The sequence below is a fragment of the Terrapene carolina genome, unplaced genomic scaffold (assembly GCF_002925995.2).
Source record: "Terrapene carolina triunguis isolate 2854851 unplaced genomic scaffold, T_m_triunguis-2.0 Scaffold30, whole genome shotgun sequence".
NCBI classification, from domain to species: Eukaryota; Metazoa; Chordata; order Testudines; family Emydidae; genus Terrapene; species Terrapene triunguis.
In genome coordinates, this window is record NW_020664381.1 from 1189717 (window position 1) to 1217120 (window position 27404).

A 27404-nucleotide genomic window follows, 5' to 3' on the forward strand; every position below is an offset into this window, starting at 1 on the left:
CTTACCTGATTACACTGATTAAAAGGGTTGCTGAGTTTTTGCCTTCCTGGTATCCATAGCTATGTCATCCTAGGCTACCTGATATCTACGACCAGGTTGAATTACACAGACTACAGTAATAATGTCATTTGCTACAGTGGGTGAGCCGGCAATTCTGGGTGGTTTGATGAAAATATTTCCTGAGTGGACTGGTTTAATAACAACTAGATTTCCCTCTGGCTTATTACTATAATGAAAAGAGAACATATTTTTGTTTTTAACCATGACGTCTCAAGAAGAGGTGAGTAACACCCTAGGCCAGAGTAAATAATGTTTCTAAGATTTTGTAGCTGTATGTCATGCATCTTAATGCTGTTTTATTTCCAGAGCAGCATCACATTTAGCAATGAAGGTATTCTTTAGGTTCAGAAATCATTTGCAGAAGGATGCTCTTTCCTTATTTCTGCCCTAAAAACAGCAGTTTATATAATGCCTCTTGACATTTTTAGTTACCAGAAATGTCTAGTATATCTGATAAAATAAGAGAAAAGTTGTATTTTGATAGGTAATGCTTGCTAGATGATGAAAAGATATTCTATGTTCCCTAAAAGTTGGTGACAAAGCTGAATTATACTTTGTCTAAGGCAAAAATTTACTGGGCCTGATATTGTGGATTTACAGCACACTAGCTCCTCTGACTTTAATGCATTTACTCCTGATTTACACCAGTGTGAGTGCAGAATCAGACCCACTATGTCATTGATTATACAGAGCCTACTGGACCAGATACCGAAGTTTTCTGTATCCTATCTGTATCCGATACCTTCATGTTAATTTTAAAACATAAGGTTTATTTACCCAGAATTACATTTTAATTTCAGTTTGTGATCTGCATACAACATTCAAAGGTTCTTCAGCATAAGCTAAATGGGAAGTCCAACAGATCAGAGCAGGCTTTGCACAGTTCGTAACTTGTACTTTCCTTTACAGTACTTACAGTAGCAATTAAAAAGCACCCTGTGGAAAATGCTTTGACATTTCAAGAAGGAACTTGTCAGAATTTCTTGATGTGGTGAATGAATTACTCTAAATAACTGTGGTTATAGGCAGACTCAAGCAACATTTTAGTTTCAGTAAATTGCTGGTCAATGCTTGCTAATTAGAGGTCCATTTGTGCAAGTTGCTGAGTGCCCCGACTCTCACTGAAGTCAATGGGAATTGCAGGAGCTCCTCAGTAACAAACAGGAGGTGCTCAGCATTTTACAGGATGAGGCCATATTTAGGCAAACAGAGAGCAGGCCTGAAAGCTGTCCCTGGATTTGCTTTGTATCAGCGGTTCATTCCAAAAGTGTGCGCAAAGCAGGGCCCCTCAACAAAAAAAATCATCACCAGTAGAAAGGCACTGGGGCGTGGTATGAGGAGAAAGAGCAGTTGGTTTTAAAAGTGACTTCTGTTCTTTGTTGGTCCAGGTACTGGAGACTAATCCCAATACTGAAAATCCTGAAATCACCTCTGTTACTGAAGACAAATTGCCAGTAGCTGAAGTTCATTTTTTCTACAAAAGATTTTTCAGCATACAACAAGCAAAAGTAGATCCCAGTGCAAATGGACTTGGTAGGGATTCTACATACATTTGTAATGTTTACAGTCAGGGGTAATCAATGATTTTTTGTCATCATCCAAATGTATTGGTGAAGGTCCAGACTCCAGAGAAAAAAATAATAACAATGATAATAAGTAAATAAAAAGATTTCAGGGTCCTTTCAATGGCATCTGGCTGTTCAGATTTGGCCTGTGGTCTGCCTATTGACTACCCCTGGTTTATGTAGTATTTTAGCCTTGCAAAACGACACTTACACAAACAGGGTACATTTTTTTTATTGGTGAGAAAGTAGCACTTATTTTTTTCACTAGCTTCCTCAGGGTGAGAGTGGGAGAGGACATTTTTTGCCTGGGCGGATATGTTTCCATGACACTTTTGCAAGGCTGCATTATTCATAAAGTTTCATCCAGGTTGTAGATTATTTGTTTCTTACTTCAGATATGACACAATTCTGAATGTTTTATATGAAACCTTCCAAGTCTGGAAATTCATATCATTAGAAAAAGGCAATGCAGTAGAGTACGTCACGGATAGCACAGTATGCATTTTGGTTACATTCTACAGGCCTGATCTTGTTCCCATTGAAACCAGTGACAAAACACACATTAACTTCAATGGGAGCAGAATCAGACCTAAGGTCATAGGTAAAGCAATATTAATTTATGCATAGACTGTTTATGACAGCTCTGCAAAATCTTCATTATGACACCAGAAGCCAGATAAAATGTACCTGATTTCACATTTTGTTTGTCTAAGAGATTCGCTCAATTTCTACTGAACAGGTTTGAGTGAAATTGGATTTGTTTGTGATTTTACATGAAACTGGATGAAACTCAGCAGTTTTGTCTGAGCTTCAAGTTTCTGCAAATCCAAAATTCAAAGGTAAGTTTAAGGGTAGGGTGGGCACAGCTGCATGAATCAAAACTGAAGACCTCCTGTATATGTAAATGGCACCTTTCTATTATTTACACTTGCTTTGGCCTTTGTATGTCAAACCAGAATAATTATATATATATATTTTTTTTACATAAAGCCATCCATTATGTTCAGTGGAAATTGTTGCCTCTCTTGTTGATCCACTGGTATGGATTCCTGTTCTTTAATCCATTTCACAGGAATAGGCTGGGCCTCTATTCCTGCCTCTACCATTGATTTACTGTGTGACTTTGACCAAGTCAATAAGGCTCAAATTTGCAAAAAATCGCTTCTAATTTTGGGTGCAGTTTTCTACATCTACATTTCTAACTCTATTGCTCCAATTAGCCTGGTTTCAAAAGCCAAAAAATTAGAGCTTTATTCTTGCCCTGAACTTTTGCTTTCTTCTACCATCTCATAGACTCATAGACTCATAGACTTAAAGGTCAGAAGGGACCATTATGGTCATCTAGTCTGACCTCCCGCATTATGCAGGCCACAAAAGCTGACCCTCCCACTTTCCCTTAACTCCTTTATATGTGGGCCTGTCTATCAACTCTTCCAAAACACTGGCCAGTTTTGTCCTTCTCTTGATTCTGTCCTGCCTCTGTTTCAATCTTTAGCATCTCTTATTCACTTCCAGTCTTTTGCTCTGAATCTTTATTCTTCAAACTGTAGGGAATGCAGTGTGCTGCAGCTAGGCTTACTTCCTCACTGTCACAAGTGGAGCCATACCACCTCCTTCCTCTTCACTGGATTTCAGTTGTCCTGAATACAGCACACAATGTAGCATCCAGCCAGAGATGATGGTAACAGTGAGCCTCAGAAGTACTAAGCTGATACAGGAGAGATTCAGAAGACATTTTTGGCAGAAGTTTTCATAAAAGTGACATTCAGAGCCATTAATTCTTTGAAGAGAATTTTTTTCCCTCCATTTGAGAGTTTTATAATCTATTCTAAAATTCTGAGTAGATCCTACACTTTATCCTACACACAATTCTGAATTTTCTTTTCTCAGAGTCATTTCACTCTTTAGAGAGAGACATATACTTTTTATCTTCCTGATCATGAAAATCAGAAGGTTTAGAAGTCAAGTTTTGAGTTCACTGGGGCTTAGCCTAACCCAGGGGTCGGCAACCTTTCAGAAGCGGTGTGCAGAGTCTTCATTTATTCACTCTAACTTAAGGTTTCTCGTGCCGGTAATACATTTTAACGTTTTTAGAAGGTCTCTTTCTATAAGTCTATAATATATAACTAAACTATTGTATGTAAAGTAAATAAGGTTTTTAAAATGTTTAAGAAGCTTCATTTAAAATTAAATTAAAATGCAGAGCGCCTTGGACCAGTGGCCAGAACCTGGGTAGTGTGAGTGCCACTGAAAATCAGCTCGCATGCCGAAGGCGGCACGCGTGCCATAGGTTTGCCTACCCCTGGCCTAACCACTCAGGGCCTGATTCTAACCCATCAAAGGCAAAGGGAGTCTTTCCTTTGCTTTCAATTGGCTATGGGTCCAGTCCTAATGTGCAGCCCACCCCTTGCAAGGTTCCGAGTGCTCTCAACTCCTTACACAAGTTAGTCGGCACCTCAAAGGATCAGGCCATGCCATGAAATGAACAGAGCTGTTACTACTTGAGTCTATTTTAAATTTAAAAAATGTTTTCACTAAAAATCCAAGTGTGTTTATTTCATAGAAGCTGCTGTTTCTCACTTTTCTTTTTGGTTTCTAGGAGCTATCCAGCCATCATCGAAGTGCCATGTTTTAGTCTCACTAAGGTTTCTTCCATTTATCCTTGTTTTATTACTTGTAGTAATCCTAGCAGTTGCCATTGGCCTGGGTGGTGAGTACAATTAGTTATTTATTAGGTTCTCAATTAACCATTCAAGCACTTAATTTTTCATGAGTCTCTTACTGAGAATGGAATTAAACTGCCACCAAAATAGTTTACTGAAGTAAAAAATCCTTTTGGTGTGATGACTTGAAATTTTATTTACCTGTATGAACAAAATTGATCTGGCACACAAGAGAGACCATTGGCATAACCTACATTCACAACACTGGGAAACCTGAAACAGTAAGAAACCTTCAAGGCAAATACTGTAATTGAAGACATAACTGACTGAAAACACAGACGTCAGTGATTCGACACAATGATCCCCATTCAAAAACCAAACATTTAAGCAGCCTGTGTGGTTGAGGAATAGAGACTGGATGTGGCTTCAGACAATGTCATTTTTTGTCCTGTATGTCTCTTATATACTAACAAAAGACTGACATCACTGTGTTTGAGTGCTCTAACGTCCTTTCCCTCAACCCAAAAAGATGAGACCAGGAAAAAGAATGAGCTTAGTTGCAACTGGAAGGTCACACCTGCACAAGTGCAGACGCAGAATTTGTTAGTGCTATAGCGACACCTTCACATCCAGAAAATTCATAGACTTACAAGGCTGAGATACACATGGGAGGAAACAACTCTGCACTGCAGCTCTGAGGAGGTTCTCCTTTCCTTCTTTGCTGATGTGGAGCCAGTCATATATACCAGACCCAGAATCTCTCCCTAGAATGAAACATAAACTGGGGATTAGAGAAGTTGGAAAGGAGCCATAATTGACAACAATGCTGTTTCACTATACACCTCTACCCCGATATAACGCTGTCCTCGGGAGCCAAAAAATCGTACTGCATTATAGGTGAAACCGCGTTATATCGAACTTGCTTTGATCCACCGGAATGCACAGCCCCGCTCCCCCGGAGCGCTGCTTTACCGTGTTATATCCGAATTCGTGTTATATCGGGTCATGTTATATCGGGGTAGAGGTGTTGTTGCCATTACCAATGGATAAATTTAACAGCATTGTGTAGCAACCTCCAGATTGTATTTCAACATTCCCAGAATACAAGGGTTGTCTTTTCATAAACAACACAAAAGTGGGACTATATAATCAAAGTAAGAAAAAAAAATACTTCAAGCACACAAATTACTATCCTGATGTGATCATGTTAGTATGTTCTCTTTAATTCTTGGCAGTCCAGTACAACTGCATTGGGAAGTTTCGATGCAGATCGTCCTTCAAATGTATCCAGCAATCAGCAAGGTGTGATGGTGTCTTTAACTGTAAAGGAGGAGAGGATGAATACAGCTGCGGTATTTTTTATTCTATTATGAGTCACTACTAACTTTTCTTGGCAGCAGAGTGTGTGCCATGTTATAGCAAAATGTGGGGATAAGAATGGATGAAGCAGGGGAGGTGTTGTGTTCTACAGATCATCCCCTGATCTATTAGACTCATAGACTTCAAGGCTAGAAAGGACTATCGTGATCATCTAGTCTGACCTCCTGCACATTGCAGGTCACGGAACCTCACACACTCACTGCTGTAATAGACTCCAACCTCTGGCTGAGTTACTGAAGTCCTCAAATCATGATTTAAAGACTTCAAGTTACAGAGAATTCACCATTTACACTAATTTAAACCTACAACGGACTTGTGCCCCATGCTGCAGAGGAAGCAAAAAAACCCCAGGGTCTCTGCCAATCTGAACTGAGGAAAAATTCCTGCCTGACCCCATATATGGCGATCAGTTAGACTCTGAGCATGTGGGCAATATCCACTAGCCAGACACCTGGGAAAGCATTCTTTGTAGTAACTCAGAGCCCGCCCCATCTAGTATCCCATCACCAGCCTTTGGAGATATTTGCTACGAGCAGTCACAGATCGGTTACATGCCTTTGTAGGCAGTCCTCTCATACCATCCCCTCCATAAACTTATCAAGCTCAGTCTTGAAGCCAGTTAGGTTCCCCCCCACCCCACTGATTCCCCTTTGAAGGCTGCTCCAGAACTTCACTCTTTTGATGGTTAGAAACCTTCACCTTATTTCAAGCCTAAACTTGTTGATGGCCAGTTTATATCATTTGTTCTTGTGTCAACATTGGGTCTTAACTTAAATAACTCCTCTCCCTCCCTGGTATTTATCCTTCTGATGTATTTATAGAGAGCAATCATATCTCCCCTCAGCCTTCTTTAGCTTAGGCTAAACAAGCCAAGCTCTTTGACTCTGCTCTCATAAGGTAGAGTTTCCATTCCTTGGATCATCCTAGGAGCTCTTCTCTGCACCTGTTCCAGTTTGAATTAATCTTTCTTAAACATGGGAGACCAGAATTGTACACAGTATGTGGGACTTCTCCCTGAAAATCTGGTCAGGAATAAAATAAACTCCGAGCTGTATTATCTCCCTCTGGGCCCACTCTGCCCATAGAACCCAGCCTTTAGAAGCACTGCTCCAGCGGAAGTTGTGCTGGCTCATGGCAGGTGGCCAGTAGAGAGAGCACTGCAGCTCCCAAAGTTGTATTTCCATTTTCCCTTCACAGTCCCCAAGATCCCAAGAGGTGATAATGCAAAGAGATCTCCACAAAGGGATCAGGCTTGAAGTGATAATCAGACATGTCCAATCCTATGTTCCTACAACTATGTCATGCTGCTAATACAGCAACAATTACTTTTAATTACATTTTTCAAAGCTACTCAGCTTGGGCTGGATTTTTGGAGGTTCTGAGCACATGCAGCTCCCATTGATTTCAAATGGCATTCACTTGCCAAGAAACTCTGAAAGTCAGGCCATTAATCTCTCTATTACTGCTAGAATTCTGGCGAAAACGTTCTGAATCCATGTCCATTTATGTGGGGACTTGCCAGGTACGTCAGGCTGCACTGGTGAAGCTGCATTTGCTGGGTGTCGCTTGGTATATTGTCAAGTAGTGAAGAAGGTAAAGGAAAATCAATTTTCTATTTGGAAAAAGATACAGGTGAATTATCTCAAAGAAACAAGTGTTCAGAAGAGACAAGTAATACAGACAGAATGAACCAAGAGATACAGAAGCCATGGTGATTTGCTTACATTGTTTTGCACTTGATAGATTTCTCAGTGGTTTTTATTAACTTCTTATTGGTGCTTTTTGTGTTTTTCTGAATCCCTCAGTCAGGCTGAGTGGAAAGAAGGCAGTGCTTCAGGTGTTTACTTTTGGTTCCTGGAGGACTGTCTGCTCAGATGACTGGAACGATGAGAATGGAAATGCTACATGTAAACGCTTAGGTTTCTCAAGGTATTGAATAAAAATGTCGGAGTCTCTAAATGACATTTTAAATAAACTTCTATGGTGGGAAGTGCTACTTGCCAGGCTTGGACACCCCCTGAGAAAGCTCTATCTACTGCACAGACCAGCTTCATTCTTGCAGGAGACAATTCAGTACTGACATTTTAATGGCATTCTCTATAATGTGACCAGAATGCTTTAAGTTATCTTGTATAAGGAATCTACTCTGATTTTTACACAGTGTTAGTATTAATGTAAAGATGACTAAAACAAATGATCACAGGTATTAGGATAAAATACTACTTCACTATTCAACATAAAAGAGGTGAAGTCGGGAAGTTTTATTTTCAAAATATACTACGGAGTGGACGGACCAGCACCAAAGAGACTGCTTGAATAGGAAAATCCTCCTCTCATTGATAGGAGCCACACTGCTGGGGCTAGGAAGGGGATAGTGGAGTGGTCAGAGCTACACATCCTGTTGACATAGGACAGGATGGCCCAGGATATGCAACTGTGTTGCACCTTGGGGAGCAAATTGGTGTTCCCAGAAGCTGGGACTGGATGACAGAGGATGGATGACTCGATAATTGCCCTGTTCTGTTAATTCCCTCGGAAGCACCTGGCATTGGCCACTTTCAGAAGACAGGATACTGGGCTAAATGGACCACTGGTGTGACCCACTATGGCCATTCTTACGTTCTCATGAGCAGGGTCCCTGGCTGGCAGATATGATAGAAGGTAGCATGCAAGCTAACCAGTTAGGGATCTGCTCATGCCCTTATTTGTCAGACAATGCCCCTTTGGGGCTGTGATGTACCAACTGGCACAGTAACAAGTTCCTATTAGGTGCTAATGCTTCTGTGCTGCTCCCCAGCACACCTGCACAGCAGACAGCAGGATGTGGCCCTAAGGAAATAAGAGCCTGCTGTGCCATGCTGCTGGAATGTTCACCCCCAGATTCAAATTTCACCACAAAATGTTTTTTCACTGAACTGATATTTCCTATAAGCTGTAATGCAGCAGATACTGTCCACCTCTATTCAGCCAGATCACATGCAACAAACTTCAGCCTAGAACTAGGGAAAATACAGCAAAAGAGTTTCATGGAATATTGATTCAAATTTTAAAGTAACTCACCTTGATTGTGTTCCCACCCCTTCTGTGTTTGCTTCCCATGAATATCCTAGCAAATGTGTTTACTTGATGGAAACTGAAAAATTTAAGTGACTATTGGAGAATATTTATTAAAGGTAAAATTTGAAAATAAGTGAGTATTTGCACCAGAAAATTGATTCTAAAATGTACACATATCTGATCGGTACATAAATATCAAGTGACTTAGTGTCCAATTAAGTATAACCAAAACAGCTTGAATTTCAGTAACAACTATTCAGAATGAGCTAGTCACAAGTGATCTACAGACCAAGAATTATTTGAAAAAATCTGAAAAAAAATTCACACTCTTCTCTGGGAAAATTTGTAAACTGAAAGAAAAGCAAAATTTGTTGAATAAAAAAAAACTCGTTACAATTTTTTTACCGCCTCTACTATAAAAACTATGTCTTATTCTAGAGGGAGAAGAAGAAATGTATGTTAGTGTTACAGAAAATGTACTGACCAATTAAAGATAAAAAGTTCAGTACAAAATTAGAAGTAAAACCTATTTTCTCTGCCAATTTAGGGAGTCTGTTCGGTTCTCAGTGTGTGTGTGTAACTTCTATATGTATTAATGGCAGTTCCATGCAGGCATGATAAGGCAAGTAGCCTCCTTTGTGAGAGATGACTGTATTGCTTTATATGCTGTTAGTATCAGACTTTATTTACTTTATTTATCATATTTACTACTCTTTTAGTAATACCACCACTGAATCATTTAAAAGTATTATTGGAAATTCTGTATCAGCAAGCTAAGTTTATTTTTTTTTATTTTTTTGCAGTTACATAAGTTCTGGTTACCTGCCTGTGGCTGCAATCGAAGAGGAGTTTAAAAGACATTTTATTTCTGTCAGTCATTGGTCATCAGCTGAACAAGTGACAGCCTTACACAATGCATCATACTTAAGGTATGTTTCAGATTGTTTAGTTAAATAGAGGAAACTTACTAAGCAAATCAGAGTATATATGTTGATAGAAATGGTCTAAGTAACAGAATAAGAATTGTTAATAGATTAAGTTTGTTGGCTTATTTTCTCAAGAAGTTACACCTTTTCTCAGGCATGCAGGCCTTCATAAGTATTTCATGCTGTCAGATAGCAGAGACCCAGGTTCAGTGGCAGCTTCATTACTTGTTCCCCAAAGAATGAGAGTTCATGTGTATTAGGGGCTTGATCCAAAGCCCATTAAAATCAAACTAAAGACTCCAATTTACTTCAATGGACTTTGGATCAGGCCCTTCGTTCATCTGTAGATATATTCTGAGATCTATATACTCATACAAATGCACATACCTACACACACAGGGTATTTCTGCATTCATATATATATGTGCTCACATACAACATTCAGTGTTTTTTCTTTTAATTAGACCCTAAATATGAAACCAGATATATATCCCAGAAATTTGAGAAACCAAAGAGCATGCTTAGGAACTAATATTACTGTCTTTTCATCTTAGAGAAGAGTGTACTTCAGGCAATGTAATCATCCTAAAATGTTTGGGTAAGTGTTTGTGAAAGTTAAAAGTAACAGATCAAAAACTATCTTCAATTAGATTCATTTCAGTTGGCTAATGTGTGGGGAATGAATCTAAGAAAATCCAGGAGTATATTGCCACGTTGTAAACAGTGAGTAGTGTTTTTGTGATGTCCAGGAAGAACTGCCTTCTGTAAATAAAGTTTCAAGGAAGGAATTATAGAAGGTCAGAGATGAAGATGTGGGGTGAGGAGGCAAGTGATGGGGTACAGGAGCATATATGGGGAGGATTTATGTACAAGCAAGGAAGCAAATATTTAAGGATACTGAATGTGTTCAGTCAGTGGATGGATATTATAACTCCAGCTAATTGTCACTGGGGAGGGGAAAAGGGAAATGTTTGTCTTACCTGTGAATTTTCATTCTAGGACCTTTCATATCAGAGAGTCTTTAGAGTGGGGCCTTCTCCATTTCCATGGCAAATAGAAGCAGACCAGACTTCGCTCTAAGCATGGGTGTGCAACCGCCCCTCAGGAAGTGTTCACTCTAACAGGTTCCAAAGCTGAAAAATACTATACAAGTTTAAAAGTGCTATGCAATTCAAACCATCTGCAGCAGTCTTAAAATGAAATTTAGGGATTTCCTAGGGGAGCACCCTCCTTCCCTTTCCAAACTACTTATAAAGTGAGTAATAGCCAGAAAAAAACTTTGACATAATGCAATCCTCTGAAGGAGGGTCAGGCTGTCTGACATGGAGCACCCTCAAATGAAAATTCACAGGTAAGACAGAATTTTCCCTTTTCCAGACCCCTCCATGTCAGACTTCACAGTGGGATGCAGAAAGCAATAAATCATCTCTTGGAAGGGAGGCAGGATTCAACTTACCCATGAGGAACTGAAAAGAAATTTAAAGGTTATTGGGGCACCCCTTTCCATAACATTCTATCAAACACTGCATCATCTGGGAGAAGGAATTTACCCTGATAGTGTTGTAGAAAATGTGGATGGAAGATTCTGCAGTACTCTTACAGACCTCTGCATAAGATGAATGTGATCTCTCCACTCCACAAAATCACTATTCTTTTCAGAGTGCATAGTAATGAGAAGAGTTGTACCTGAGGCTTTGAATGCCTGTGCTATATATCCTTATTCCCTACTTGGCTCTGCTCATATCTAACTTCTCTACCTCCTTAAGATGTTTGGATTCAACCAGAAGGGCAACAATACCACTTCCTATTATATGAAGAAGATTACATTGACCTTGGGGTGATAATCTTGTGGATCGAGGCCTCCTTAATTACCATATTTGACAGAGTGTTTCATTGTGCACGCCAAGCTCCAAAATCCCCTTTGTCAAAGAGGTGGCAAATAGCCAAAAGATATTTTCAGTGAGAAGAGGAAGAGACCTACCGACTGTGAAGCTGAAATATGGTTTTAATTAGGACATGTAGTACACAGATTAAGATCATGACATGAATCTGCCGATTGCTAGAGAACTGATAAGAGTAGTTAGTCTTCAAGAATCAGTTTATGTGATGGTAATAAGAGATTCTCATGGGTTTCTTACAGTGCAATATGCCCACAGTCACTAACTTGTCTTTCTAAAAACAATTGTTCTTGAGCCTCATGGTCAGGCCATTTTGTAAAAATACTAGAATGTCCTTTGCTTCAGCTTACTTTGCTCTGATATGTGTCCCTTGTAACACCAACATCTAAATCCCAAGTGATACATAGACATCAGACAGAATTTCTGCCAAGACGGTAGAAGGGTGTTGGTTACCTTCTTAGAATGACTGTAGCTCCTTCCTCTCAGCTGATGAATTAGGCAGGACTGGATTTTAGTTTAGGTTAGGTCCTGGTTGCACTGTGTTTTGTTTGTGCATGTGTTGGCAGTTTGAGAAGACGTTCCAGTTACATTTAAATCAGGTCTGAGAACCAGGATCTGAGAGTTAATGAGGAGGTGATTATTTTCACAGTGGCTTATACCTTCACAATCTCCTTTACCATCTTTACTCTCGGTGGCAGGGGAAGGGAGTGGGAAGACATAAAGGAGGCCTTTTAGCCTACTTCTGAGATAAGGGGACCACAGCCGCTGTTTTTGAATGTCTCTTCCTCATGTAGTACTTCTTTTCGTTTTCTAGCGGGTCTTGGATGCAAATAGGTTCATCATTAGGTTTCACACCTGGCCTGTGATATGCCAAAAGGCCAGATGGTCTAGATTGCATTCCATTGGTTTCAAGTATCAGAGGGGTAGCCGTGTTAGTCTGGATCTGTAAAAAGCGACAAAGAGTCCTGTGGAACCTTATAGACTAACAGACATATTGGAGCATAAGCTTTCGTGGGTGAATACCCACTTCGTCAGATGAATGTAGTGGAAATTTCCAGAGGCAGGTATAAATATGCAGGCAAGAATCAGTCTAGAGATAACAAGGTTAGTTCAATCAGGGAGGATGAGGCCCTCTTCTAGCAGTTGAGGTGTGAACACCAAGGGAAGAGAAACTGCTTTTGTAGTTGGCTAGCCATTCACAGTCTTTGTTTAATCCTGAGCGGATGGTGTCAAATTTGCAAATGAACTGAAGCTCAGCAGTTTCTCTTTGAAGTCTGGTCCTGAAGTTTTTTTGCTGCAGGATGGCTACTTTTAAATCTGCTATTGTGTGTCCAGGGAGATTGAAGTGTTCTCCTACAGGTTTTTGTATATTGCCATTCCTAATATCTGACTTGTGTCCATTTATCCTTTTACGTAGGGACTGTCCAGTTTGGCCGATGTACATAGCAGAGGGGCATGCTGGCACATGATGGCGTATATTACATTGGTGTATGTGCAGGTGAATGAACCGGTGATGTTGTGGCTGATCTGGTTAGGTCCTGTGATGGTGTTGCTGGTGTAGATATGTGGGCAGAGTTGGCATCGAGGTTTGTTGCATGGATTTTGTTCCTGAGTTAGAGTTACTATGGTGCGGTGTGTGGTTGCTGGTGAGAATATGTTTAAGGTTGGCGGGTTGTCTCTGGGCGAGGACTGGCCTGTCTCCCAAGGCCTGTGAAAGTGAGGGATCATTGTCCAGGATGGGTTGTAGATCACTGATGATGCGTTGGAGAAGAGTTATATGGACTCTGGCCATTGGGCCGCACTGCTCCAACACTGGGAGCAATTTATATGGACTCTGGCCATTAGGGAACACTACCCCGCCCAAGGGGTGATTGCGTGGAGAGAGAACATTAGGACCCATTGGGCTGCCCACAGAGAGGCAAGCAGGCAAACTTGGGAGTGGCGAGGTTCTGACACCCCATCCCCCCCGCCACAAAGGGGCAGTGCGGTGCCAGGTCCGCCACAGGAACCAAGACAGATGAATACCAACATCAAGAACCAAGGCCTAAATCAGATTTCAGCATTTAAGTATCTTTGTTTAACAGCAAATGGAGAGATTGACAGAGAACTGTAAGCAAGGCTGCTGCATGAGTGGGAAGTCTAATGCAGGATAAGTGAAGTGATTTGTAATAAATGGATGCTCAGACTGCTTAAGGGACAACTATACAAAACCCAGGGAAGAGCAGTTTGTCTGTACTGATCAGAGACATGGGCGACCAAAGAGAGGCACTTGAGAAGACTTGACACCATTGAAATGAGATATTTGAGGGCAGTGAGGGGGGGACATTGTTGGACCATGAACAAAATGATGTAATTCGTACTGAGACCAAGGTTTGCAATATCAGAGAGAAGTTGCAAGAGAGGAATCTGTGATGGTATGGGCATGTACAAAGAATGGATGAAGGTCCACTTCCTAGACACCACGGTACAAATAAGTGACCGTCACGTTAACACCACCCTATACTGAAAACCCACCGACCGCTATGCCTGAAATCCCATAGATGCTGAAATTTTGTGAGTGCTGTAACTGGCTCTTCCACTTGTTTGCTCAAAGTCAAGTTTCTGAAGGCTTTTAGCAATGATGAGAAGGTTATTGGACAAAGATAGGCATGTATCCCTTTCACTTGAAGGAAGGGATGACATGGCATTTGTGAATACCATGTAGACATTATGAATCCAAAAAGGGAGTACTCTGTATTGAAAATATTATTTGTTGTAGCAGAAGCTAAAGCAGGGGTTCTCAAACTGGAGGTCAGGACCCCTCAGGGGGTCACAAGGTTATTACATGGGGGGTCACGAGCTGTCAAACCCTGCTTTGCCTTCAGCATTTATAATGGTGTTAAATATATTTTAAAAAGTGTTTTTCATTTATAATGGGTGACCCCTTTAACGCACTCAGAGGCTTGGTATGTGAAAGGGGTCACCAGTACAAAAGTTTGAGAACCACTGAGCTAAAGTATCTCTGCGTGACACTCCCTGATCGTATCTTCAGTAGTTCTCTAGGATGCTTATTTTCATATTCTGAAGTTTTGGGAAGATAATGCTGTAATGATGGACTTCAGTATTTCCAGCTGGAATATTTATCACTTTGTGGGTATGTCATGGTTTTTAAGGCCCGGCTTGACAAAGCCCTGGCTGGGATGATTTAGTTGGGAATTGGTTCTGCTTTGAGCAGGGGGTTGGACTAGATGACCTCCTGAGGTCCCTTCCAACCCTGATATTCTATGATTCTATGATTCTATGATTCTCTTTGTAGCATAAAGAATCTTGTGACCTTACCAAAATATCTGTCTCTCCACAGAACTGGTTCTATTATTGCTAAATGTATAGCAAATTGCTAGACTATACTTGTGGTTCGTTATTAAGAATGTTTAAGAGAACAGCTAATCAAGCTTAGCCAAAATTATTGTCTAAAGACAAAGCAGTACAATACAGAAAGGAAAGAGTTAATATGTTATGTTAACAACCACTTGTTGGAAGGGAGATGTCCTGTGGCCTTCTCAATCACCTGGGCATAGACCTGTCTATGAGCAGGCGTTTCTTTCTTCCTGATTGTGATGGGGGAGCCTTGCCTTCCCTTGAAATTCAGGAGGCTCCAGTGAAACTTTCCTGCTTCATCTGCAAGCTGTGGGAATAGGGGTCCAGTACCTGAGGGAGAGGCAGTGGGGACTTTGAACTTTACCCACAATGCTCTACAACGCAGACTTTGGTCTGGTTTCAGTGAAGGGAGCTTTGATGTGGCCTGCTCTACTGTCTTGGTGGGGACCTCACCCTTAGGAGAGCTTGAAACTGGTTTCACGGTGGCCTGTTCTACTGCCTTATCCTGGATCTCACCCACAGCCCAGCTGGGAGCTGACCTCCTGTGGTCTGCTGGATGTCTGCCATTCTGAGGGGAGAGAAAACCAAAAGAACGGGGGGGGGGGGTAGTTTGTTTGTTTTGGGGTTTTTTGAGTTTAGCAGTTTTAAGGAGAACAACCTTGAAGCCAATGATGGAGAAAAAAACTACTGGGAGACATTTAGTTAAAATCTTTTAAAAATCCTGTGAAAGCTCTGCTCTAAAGGGAGCCCTGGAGTCTGCTGTGTGTACTACTTGGAGGCACAGAATTCTGGGGAGTTCTTCCTGAGGTGTGGTCCTAATCCCAGGCTCAGAGCCAAGACATGGTCCGCCTCCAGTTGGAGGATGGGGAACATCAACTGCGAAGACTGTCTGACATGGAAGGGACTGAGAATAGCTGGAATTCAGAAAGTAAGGAATAAAGTTGCATTTGACACAGATAGGATTGTGCTTACCATGTTTATAATACACTCCCAACCATTCTTTCTTCCCATCCATGCAGAGTGTGGTACTAGGTCCAGGTACTCCTCCCGTATAGTCGGTGGAAATGCATCATCGCCCTGGCAATGGCCATGGCAGGTCAGCCTTCAATTTCAAGGATTCCATCTGTGTGGAGGATCCATCATCACCCCATGGTGGATTGTCACAGCAGCCCACTGTGTTTATGAGTAAGTATCTAATCTACTTACCTTGTTTAACTTTCATATACCAGGCTGTGACAACTTGAGGGATAGTTGCTTTCACGCAGGGGAAGGATAATGGAAACAGAAGGACAAATGACATTGAAGAACAGTTCTGCACAGGAGTGAAGTGTTATCTTTATTTCACTTGCTCCAGTGAAAGTATCTCACATGTTACTGTATAAAGAAGGCACCTGTTGAAAAAATGCATACACTAATAATGGTACAACAGTTGTGATATCAAAATCTGAGGTCACATCTGGGAGATTGGGCCTGATTTTCAGAGGTTCTGAACACTCAAACTCCTTTGGATATAAATGAGAACTGTGGGTGCATAGTACCTCTGAACAAATCAGGCTGTAGGCCAAAATGGCTAACCTTGGACACCTGAAATTAGGTATCTAATCAATCCTAAAATAAGTGGCCTGATTTTTTGAGATTCTGAACATGCATGAAGTCATGTTCTTCTGAACAGTGAGGTCATCTTTAGTATGTTTGAAAAACCAAGCCTAAGTATTCATTTAGGTGCCTAACTTTAGGCACTCAAGTTTGAAAATTTTTTGGGAAACCGTATGGCACATGACTTAATAATTTAGGAAGAATTTGTACCTGACCATTCTTATATTCACAATCTCCAAATTATTTTATGAGACCATTTTAGCTTGTACAAAATCAGTTAGTTGTAGGACTGCTTACAGTCTAGTGTGCAAACTGTAAATGGGTAAAGACTTGCTTAGATTTTTCTTCTTAGAGTAACATTAAACCTGTTCGCCTTCCTTATGTGTAATGAGAATAGTCTCCCAGTGAGAGATCTTGTTTGCATGCCAGCATCGGAAGGGTCCCATCCTTACTCCTAGGAACTCACAGGTTAAGGATTTGTGATTTGTTCAATATTTCACAGAGAATCCGTAGTAGAGCCAGGAACTGAACACACGTCTCCTGCGCCCCCATCCAGCAATTTAGCTAACCCATAATTAGCATCACAGGCTAAATCCTGGAAGATTAGATTGGAATTACCGCATGCCTTGAAGGCCAGCAGACATGAATGGTGGTGAACCAGTGACAGAAGTGAGTTCCAGAATGAAGGTCTGTCCACTGAAAATGCCCTGCTACTACCCTCTTAAATAAATCTAGTGACTTACTTTGAGCACCCCAGCTGGTCTCAACCACTCTGGTGTCACACAGGGAAAGAGGTGGTTTTTCAAGTAGGCAGGATGCAAAACCGCATAAGTCTATAGAGAGAATCAAGATCTTAAACTGCATCAAACTGATAGGGAGCCAGTGCAGCCTTTCGAGCACTTGTATATATATATATATATACACATATGTGTATGTGTACTCAGCTAGTCACTGTATGCAGAGGCACCATCTTTCTAAGTTGCCAGGGGGTGCTCGACCCCCCGCCCCAGGCCCTGCCCCTACTCTACCCCTTCCCCCAAACCGCCGCCCCTTCCTACCCCTGCCCCGCCTGCCTCTTCCCACCCCCGCTCCGCCCCACCCCATTCTGCCCCCTCCCCTGAGTGTGCCCTGCCCTCGCTCCTTCCCCTCCCTTCAGGGCCTCCTGCACGCTGCTGAACAGCTGATCGTGGCTGGCGGGAAGTGCTGGGAGGGGGGAAGAGCTAATTGGAGGGTGCAAGTGGGTGCTGAGCACCCACTATATTTTTTCCGTGGGTGCTCCAGAGCTGGAGCCTGGAGTCAGCGCCTACGACTGTACATATGTTTATTTATGAAGTGACGTTTAAAACATGGCTGATATTAACAGACAGCTAGAAAAGTAGCATAGATTATAAATATTCCAAGTCCTATAGCTATTCAATTTTGTATGCAGGCACAGTAGACAATTTTAAAACTTGACATTTATTAAAGTTTTCTCCCTCCTGCCTCTTTGTTTCAGTTTGTACTTGCCTAGCTCATGGAGCGTGCAGGTGGGCTTTGTGACTCAACAAGACACTTCAGTTAATCCATATTCAGTGGAAAAAATTATATACCATAGAAATTATAAACCCAAGACAATGGGGAATGATATTGCACTGATGAAGCTGGCAGCACCACTTGCTCTCAACGGTAATTTTTTTCCCCTTTGTTTTTTCTCTCTCTTTTTTTTTTTTTTATTAAATTAAAAGCTAGGAGTAATTTCTAGTGATACAGACCAGAAAAGCCTCTGAAGCACAGATGGGCTTGAATCAGAACACTAGGGAGAAATCCTGGCTCCTCCAAAGTCAGTGCAAAACTCCTGTTGTCTTCAATGGGGAATCCCCAATGAGTTTTGAGGAAGTTCAGATCCAATCCACATCCAAACACTGCAGCTCAGGCGTATGTCTATAATGGGCCTTATTACAGGAACCCCGAGTCAAACTTCTGGAGAAGTTTTGATTTGGATCCAAACTGGATCTGAACTTTGAAGGGCAAACTCCTTTCTACTTCAAAGCAGTTGCAAGGCAGAACTGTCTGCTCACACTTTATCATCTCATAAGCCATGACTCAATGCCCATTAAAATTAATGGAGAAAGTCCCACTGATTTCAATGGGTGTTGGATTAGGCTCACAGTATAGATGGACTAGTCCCAAAATACCTAATACTAGGAGATATCCTCTACTTAATACAGGGTTCTCAAACTGGGGGTTGTGAAGTTATTATATGGGGGGTCACGAGCTGTCAGCCTGCACCCCAAACTCCACTTTGCCTCCAGCATTTATAATGGTGTTAAATATAAAAAAAAGTGTTTTTAATTTATAAGGGGAGGGGGTGGCACTCAAAGGCTTGCTATGTAAAAGGGGTCACCAGTACAAAAGTTTGAGAACCACTGACTTAATAGATCTAATTCACATAGAAATTAATATCATTAAAAGACACAAACTAGTCTTTAAAAACATAGCCAGTCCATTTATATACTTCTTACAGTGGTCACCATTTTAACACATGAATATCAAAGCTATGTGGGCTGTTGGAAATCACACAGAGGGAGGAAGCTACTTATCTGAACCATTTATTCTTATTCTTCCAAACTAGTTTTCCATCCCTGGTAGAAATGAGCTCGCCTCTCACCCTTCCAGCTCACAGTTGAGACTAAAGTATGAAGTTTATGCTGCCTGTGCCCCTGCTGTACTAATGTCTGTGAATATATGGAGGTGTGCAGTGCCCGAGGCTTTGAATCTGGCACTTTTCAAGAGTATTAATATTTCAAAGAAAAGTCAAGACAATTAAAATAAAGTGATGCATTTAAATTAAAAACAAAACAAACATCACTCTTACTTTCAGATCAGGATGCCAACTTCAACTGACATGGCTGGTGACCCAAAATACAGAACCATTGGTAAAAAGAGCATTGTGCTGTTTTCAAATAATCTACAAATATCTCCCCAAAGAGGACACCTTTCTTCTAGTAGTTCTACAAATGTTCTCACTTCTCATTGCCATGATTTCTAGTTCCCCAATTGGCTCTTCTTTAGAAACCATATCCACTCTGTGGTTAAATAAAAATTAAGCTTCAGTTTTTTTTCCAAAATCTCAACTACCATATTTTTTTAAAAAAATTTAGGATACTATCAAGTTTATAAGCATTCTGCAGTACATGACTATCTCTGAAATTTATTCACAATATGATCAGAACAGCTGGAATGTATCTAAAGGGAACTTGGAAGGCTACATACTTGTGGCCAGATGCTTTACACAGAGATAATTTCATGCTGGAGAACTGAACTGTTTGTGAGCCCCTGAGTGCTACTGGTATTTGTGCAATGGAACTTCCCTTTCTTACTGCCAGTTCATTTAAGCATGTTGCGATCTGCAGCTGCAGACATACAGTGATACCACAGTCACTGGTAAAGTGCATCAAATAAATTGCACAACATTCAGTGCCCCAAATCCTAACCCTATATATTCAGCTGACTGAAGAAAGATAAAAGCCCTTGCAGAGCCCCGGCAGTCTAGTCAGTAGAGGGCAGTGGTGTGCTCCCATAACTTATACATAAGTTACTAAATATGTACTTTAGCAAGTGAAATGGTATAACACTGTTTTTAGATGCTGTTTTGGATTTTGCACGTGGGAGGAGACTATTCTATTTTTTAGATGGATTGATTTTCATTACATGTTTACTTTGAGACAAATCTTGAAGCCTTTACTCATGCATAAAACTCTCATTAAAGTAAAGGCTGAATAATAATTAAAAAAAAACCTTTCCAGATCTGACATTATAGCAACTTTAGAGCTGTTCCTATCAAATGCCCATTTAGTGCAGCTACAGCTTTTCTGAAGTTACACTTGTTTTAAACATTTCAAGACATATCCCCCGCTGAGGATCTGACCCAATTACTTTATATGTAATAATAATAGTACTTAGCTCTTATATAACGCTTTTCATCAGTAGATCTCAAAGCATTTTACCAAGGAGGTCAGTATCAGATATATGGAATAATACACATCTGAACACAAGTACCACTCTGCCCCCATGTAGGTCTTCCTCTGCGTGTTTTAAGAGCAATTGTTTCTTTTTAAATAGGCCTGATAGAACCGATTTGTCTGCCTAATTTTGGTGAACATTTTCCAGAAGGGAAAATGTGCTGGATATCAGGATGGGGAGCTACAGAAGAAGGAGGTGGGTATTTTAATGTCCATTATAAATTATATGCACTAAAAAAAGTCATGTGGAGTAAGTACAGTGTTTGGCAGTTGCAGTATACAGCATTAAATCTTCAGAAAAATCTGGAAATCAAAGCTATTCCTAAATATAGCAATAATCTAGGGTAAAATTCACCCATGTGCAGAGGGTCCAAAAAAGGCATATGCACCACTTAAAGCCTCAAAGTAGGGTTATGCACAGGGCTGAATTTTATCTCTAGCAAATACTACCCAGAGTATTATTAATTTACCTAATTTGATTGGTTTCATTGTTTCTAACCTCAAGTAGAGGAAGTACAGCATGATCCAAGAACCAAATGTACATTGTCTATATTGATGTACTTTAGAGCTGGCTGGATAACAAAGAAAATGTGAATTTACAATGAATCATGGGCGTCATCATATTCATCAACCACTGGATGAATCACTCCATGAAAGTGAATGTTTTTGAATACTCACACTGTTCATTAGTCACCTCTTTAAAATGTTTCAATCATTCAGTCAGAGAGCAGAAACACTATGGGACCTAGGTAAGCCAAGGTGAGAGGTGCCCTAGGAAAATCAGAGGAAGGGAGAGAGGCAACCAACCACACAACGTGAACAGCAAACAGTCAAAGCAAAAGGCTTGTGAACAACACCTATTGTGGAAACGATTTATCCAAACGATTTGGTCAATAGTTACCAATTATGTATACACTCAAAGAAAATTAGGCTTATTTGCAAATAATTTGCTAACTAAACAGGGGGCTGAATTAACAAGTATTGTTTGTGATGAATAGTTTGACTAGCTCTGAAGTTCTTTATATCATCATCAGTTGTCAAGTTTGTAGAGCCACATAATGCACAACTTTCATGGCTATATGCTGTAGCTCATTATTGGGTAACGTAGGCAAGTGACAGGACGTCTAGATTTCCTGTTTGTGTATTATCATGTTAAGGTTAAACCATATTCTTTTATCCTTGTCTTGCTAATTCTTCATATCCTTAAACTTTTGTTCTTTACTGTAAGACATTGGTTTTAAGAAAATAATAGCACTGTAAAAACTGTAGGACTTTAAAAAAAGAGAATTATCTATGTTTTTAAACAGGTGATACTTCAGAGATCATGAATTTTGCTGGTGTTCCTTTGATTTCTAATAAGGTTTGCAATCACAGGGACGTCTATGGGGGAATCATAACTTCTTCAATGCTTTGTGCAGGTTTTTTAAAGGGAGGTGTGGACACCTGCCAGGTATGGAAGTTTCTTAACTACAATTGTATTGGTTAACATTGGTTGTAAAAATAAGAGTAATACATTATCAGGAGACAACTCCCTTACTTTTTCTCAGGAAATATTTGCAGATATTTACTATGTGTGTATAAGAGATACTGTGACTGTTTGCATTCATAAAGTATGGCTCCCTTCCTTCTTTTAATCTGTGTACTTTACCGGCTACAGGAGAAGGTAAATTTACAGTTCCAAAGAAAAATGTACTTAAGATATTTTCAATCTTCTCTTATGTGCTTAAGCATGGTGCCATCCACTCTGTGCCCTGCTCACAACCATTGGCAAGGTGAAGAGTTCTCACTTAAAACAGTTCATAAGAGCTGCAAGGTGCAGAAACTCCTTGGTTAACATACAGCAACAAGAGCATTTGAGAAATGGAAATGTGTAAATCTGGAAGAAAACTAGATTTGGAAAAAACTAAAACTAGATAACTCAGAGGATTGGTAATGAACTATGGAGTCTTTCACAATATCTATAAATCACTGGCTCAAATCCAGCCCAGGTTAGTGATCAAAAGTCATTAAGTATTTGTATTATGGTAGCACCCACAAAAACAATAAATTACAAAGTGTCTTTACCAAAGAGGGCCACTATGTGGCCAGTGATCATAGGGATACCGAAAGCTTTGTTGGCGCAGTAAGATCACCAGTGATGGACATAAACTGAACATCCAGCCAGGCTATCTTAAGGACCTAGCTAGAGTTTGATCCGGATGGCCCTTGATCTGTAAGGAGGGTACATCCCTTTGGGATTTGCCCTAGTGATGATGATGAGCACCCACAATGTACTACTGTGTGCTGTCTAAATATAGAGTAATACTAGTAATACTGCCCTGCCCTAAGAAGCTCACAAATGAAAGGCAAGGGAGAGGGATAAAATGTACCAGTTTACTAGCCCTGCTGTTTGCACTGAATATTCATGTTTGGAAGTAGCATCCCCTGACGTAAAGAGCTCCCTCTGGAACTGCTGACAGTGTTGAGTTAAATAGAAAAAGAGATGGGCTTAATAGATATGGGATAGTTAGAATGCCCTCAAGTGCTGTCATCATTGTCGAACCATGGACCTACTAGTAGCACTGTAGATCAGGAATTTGACTATTCACATCTATTATTCTGTGTTCATACAGTTAATGGCAGAATGGGGCTTCAATCTTGGTTAGTTCCTAGACATGACCATAATAAACAAAGGAAATTCTACCCAGAAAGCAGTACTTCAGAGTCACTGGGTCAGGCAGCCCTGGTTGGCAGGTGCAGCAATGCAACTTCATGGATGGCATTTCCAGAAGTGAATCATTCACGATAGGTCCTCTTGGGCCTCAGCATACCGACATGTAAATTGATATTTGTGGATTTCCCATGAACAGTTAGGAAAAGCAGATACCCAATCCCTATGCAACTCTAAATAGACACTTTACTTGAGGATTCTTTGGGATAGATCGATAATCTTTGTTCCAACCCGATAAAGACCTTCAGGGCTTCTACTTCTCAAACCATTAAACAGTGAGAAAATCATGGGGCGACAGTGCCCCACAATCGTAGGAGCACTGAACACTGCTGACATCTGCTCTGGGAGTCTTTGATTTGACTGTCGAATGTAGTGTGAATGCTTAGTAGAGCTGAGCAAAAATCAGAATTGCCATCCCATGAGAAATTCTGATCTTTCAATATTTGTTTTTGTCTTGAATTGGGACAATAAGTTGAAATATCAAAATTTTTCAAAGAACAAAGAAGTTCTGAAAATTTTTGATTTGGCACTTTCAACGTTTTACATCAAAACAAAACATTTCAGTGTTCCCAAATAGAAATAGTTTGGTTTGTTGAACTGACCCAAAATACTTTGTTTCAAGTCAGTTCAACATTAAACTACATTTCCCTATTATGGTGCATTTTCTTATGGGAATTGTAGTTCAAGTTGCCAGATTCTTCTCTATGGGCCAAGCTCCCTGGCCTGACTACATTTCTGTTATGGCTCCTGTAGTCATGCGACTCCCATTATGCACCATGCCGCTCAGTGAGAACATCGTTGCATCATAGGAGATATAATCCAGTCAGGACGCTCAGCCCATAAGAGAGAATGGGGGCCTGAATGACAATTCCCATGAGGCAACGCATCACAATAGGGAAATGCAGTTTAATGTTGAACTGACTCTAAATGAAGATTGTTCAACATTGGGTTTGTTCAACAACTCAAAATATTTTGATTCAAGTTGAACCAACTGAAAACAAAATATGCCATTTTGATTTTCCTAATGAAAACTTTCAACAAACTAAAAAATTTCCATAGGAAAATTTTGATTTCATGGAAACTGCATTTTTTGTGAGAAAATCATTCCCATGGAAGATTCCCTACCAGCTCTAACACCTACTACATCTTTGCACATATGAATGAGAAATGACAGATAACACTTTTTCACAGTAAAGAGAGAGGTAATTTCATGTGTACTTGTCTACCCTATAGAAAAGCCACTTGTCTGTGAAAATCAAAGTCCCTGTAGTGTATGTTTTTCGTAAGATTCAGAAGGGAGAGGAATTAAGAAACTCTTTTAACCAGTCTTACTTGCTATACTCCAAAATAAATAGCTCCTCTAATTGTTTCTTTTTTGGAGATGCTGACCATTTGTTTTATTTCTTTGGTCCTTCAGGGAGATAGCGGGGGACCCTTAGCTTGTAAAGATATGAACACCTGGAAGCTGGTAGGAACTACCAGCTTTGGGATGGGCTGTGCAGAAGTAAATAAACCAGGAGTCTACAGCCGTACCACCTCATTTCTTGACTGGATACATGAACAAATGGAGGTTTGTTTTTCCCCTCCCATCTTTTGTCTGATAATCAGATTTTGCTCTTCCTTCAAGTAGGTCTATTGCTCAGAATGAGAGGACTCCAACAACGCCTGTAGAGGCAGTGCAGCTATCTTACTGGGGCAGTCAACATTTTAGTTGTATCTGGGAGACACAAAGAGAACGGCAGGGATGACCACTTAGGGATGACTACCAGGCAATTGCTAGTGGTAGCTGATGATGTGAAGATGTTTTATTTCTCAAAAAGAAAAATAAGCTTTAGCAATAAAGTATATATTTCACTTTTATAATTTCTTACAAAGTGGATTACCAGTTTCTGGACTTTGTTTAAATCTGATATAATTGTGCCTCGGTAATAGCTTGATATATTATTGGTGGGGGTGGTAGCACTGCCTACGATTAAGGTTGCCCAACACTCTCCATTATAAGACCCTGTTTTTCAGTAATTTATAACTTTGCCAATCTCTAATTGCTTGAGTTGAAATTATCCATGCTGGGTGTCTGCCTCAGGCTGAATTTTTTGGAACATTTGAGCCAAAACAGTTCAACCATTTCTGAGAACAAGGCTAGGGGGAAAAAATCATTGTTTTGCTCAAGTTAAAAAATTCTGGTGACCTTTTCTTTGAACTGCTTGATCACCCCCATGCTTTAGAGAAGGAACTTGAAATTTGCAGAGGAGTGGCCTCTGTGTCAGGGATGTGTCTTTTACTATCCCTGTAAAATTCTGCCCAAATTTGGCCAAATCATAGTTTAGCTTTAGAAAAATCATAGTTCACACATGCTGAATAGAGACCTCAGATTTTAGCAGCTAAATTCCCTGAAGATTCCATCTGCACTGACCATGCTATAGCACAGGCGTTTCCCCACAATTGCAGCTTTGGATGGCTGTGGGCTGTACTGGGTACCACACACCTAAACACTTGAGAGTGGATAGCTTGTCTCTCCTGTGCTCCCAATGTCCCCCTTTGCTGTTTTTCACAGCTTCATCCAATCCATTCTCCTAAGGGTTCCCATTTGAATGGGGCATCATCAAGGTTTAACAACCTACATTGTCCCTGGTCTGGGAGAGAAGTGCTACAGCCCTGATGGCAGATGGTGGATTCTGCATACACAGAGGGATTCAATGATCCAGCAATTTCATAAAATCAACCAGAATTATTAAGTTGCACATAGATTCCCCAAGTTGTCACAAAGACGATACCCTTAAAGGGCTAAACATGGCAAGGCCAGAAGCCATGCACTGTCTAGGGATGTGGCATTTGCATGTACATTCCATTTTCTAATGCAAAACTTCATTTAGACTCAGTCAGACTCGGTCTCAGATTTCTAGAGGCACACACATGCTTTGCTAAACCTCTGTCGGCTGTAGTCATAATGAAATAACCCTATACTACCTGAGGAGAGTCAGTTGTGTTGTTTAATAAGGTATTTTCTCAACATTAAGACTAGGTTTTCCACCCCGCACCCTCACCCCTATTAATGACATATCCCAATGGGGAGGAAATGAAACCACATCAGGCCTTGTCAGAATGTAGCTGATCTATTATTAACCTGAGTGAGTTACACCCTGAGGAATATTACACATTGCCAATTAAACTTGAATTAGTGAGAAGTGTCCCCACCCTAGCAATAAAACCAAAACCCTGCCTAGCACCTAATACCAACCACCTGCACCCATACACAGTACTTCCATCAGCCCTACTAATGTGCCCTTCAGCCTCCTCATACAGCACCAGAGCTCCCACATTTAGCCCCAGTTGTTCTGTCCCCCACCTTCAGTCCCCAGCAAGGTTGAGAACCACTGAATTAAAGCATTCAAAAGTATCAATGACATTTGGTGAGCAGAATGTTGTTTGTTCAGATTCTCAGTAAATAGAATGGGAGTTAGTCTGTACCTTCTTTCAGTGCAGGGCATATTTTTCTGAAGAGTTCTTACTACGATCTAGAATTAGCGGTAATTTCAGCAGTCATTTACTGTGCCATGTGGATTAAAGAAATCATGTGACTTTAGAATCATTTCATGAAGCAGTAAGATGAATATTTTAAAAGATGCAAAAATGGTTTTTATTTTCAGAGAGAAGAACTGCGAACCTGAAGATAGCACTGAATCACTGAACTTTTGAAACTTGATTTCAAATTCCTTCTCCACAGAATCATGTACCCATCCCACGGACTCTTATATAGTATTTTATATTAACAGCAATTACTTTCTATCATCTCTTCATTGGTACTCAGAACTTACTGTATTTAATGAAAAAGAACAATGGTCTCTTCTGGTTGCATTCAGCCCCTTTCAGATGTAAAAGGCAAGTAGGATTTGGGATGATGTGCATGTATGCTTTTTGGCACCTACACGTCTCATGTAAAGAAAAAGCAGCAAGAAGACCGATAATACAGAGTGCTACCGGGATTAAAAATTGACTTGGGTGATACTAGCAGAAAAATTGCAGAGGAGGAAATTCAAATCAGTGACTATTTTTATACTTCCTTTCCAGGGATCAGAGTACAAGAAGTTTATTCTCCTCCTAGATCTGTGCACATTCAAGCTAAATACGCCACTACACAGCTATCATCAGATTTCTTTGTTAACTAAATTGACAGAAACAAATATCCGGTGA

At 40.5% G+C, this 27404-nt stretch overlaps 1 protein-coding gene across 1 annotated transcript; it reads left to right on the top strand.

Annotated features, from left to right (window-relative positions):
- Positions 1-262: 262 nt before the first annotated feature.
- LOC113406388 (transmembrane protease serine 3-like) lies at positions 263-27404 on the top strand. The gene is made up of 13 exons (XM_029911386.1): positions 263-280; positions 1449-1593; positions 4225-4335; positions 5524-5640; positions 7474-7597; positions 9529-9654; positions 10206-10249; positions 15926-16091; positions 17998-18167; positions 20604-20699; positions 21811-21953; positions 24631-24783; positions 27282-27404. The coding sequence occupies exons 1-13, from the start codon at positions 263-265 to the stop codon at positions 27402-27404; spliced, it is 1536 nt and encodes a 511-aa protein (XP_029767246.1).

Bases quoted from the DNA above. Each gene is read 5' to 3' on its own strand.
- LOC113406388 (XM_029911386.1), top strand. The intron at 1,594-4,224 runs GTAGGGATTCTA...TTTGGTTTCTAG, and splicing joins TCCCAGTGCAAATGGACTTG to GAGCTATCCAGCCATCATCG. The intron at 18,168-20,603 runs GTAATTTTTTTC...CTTTTTAAATAG, and splicing joins AGCACCACTTGCTCTCAACG to GCCTGATAGAACCGATTTGT.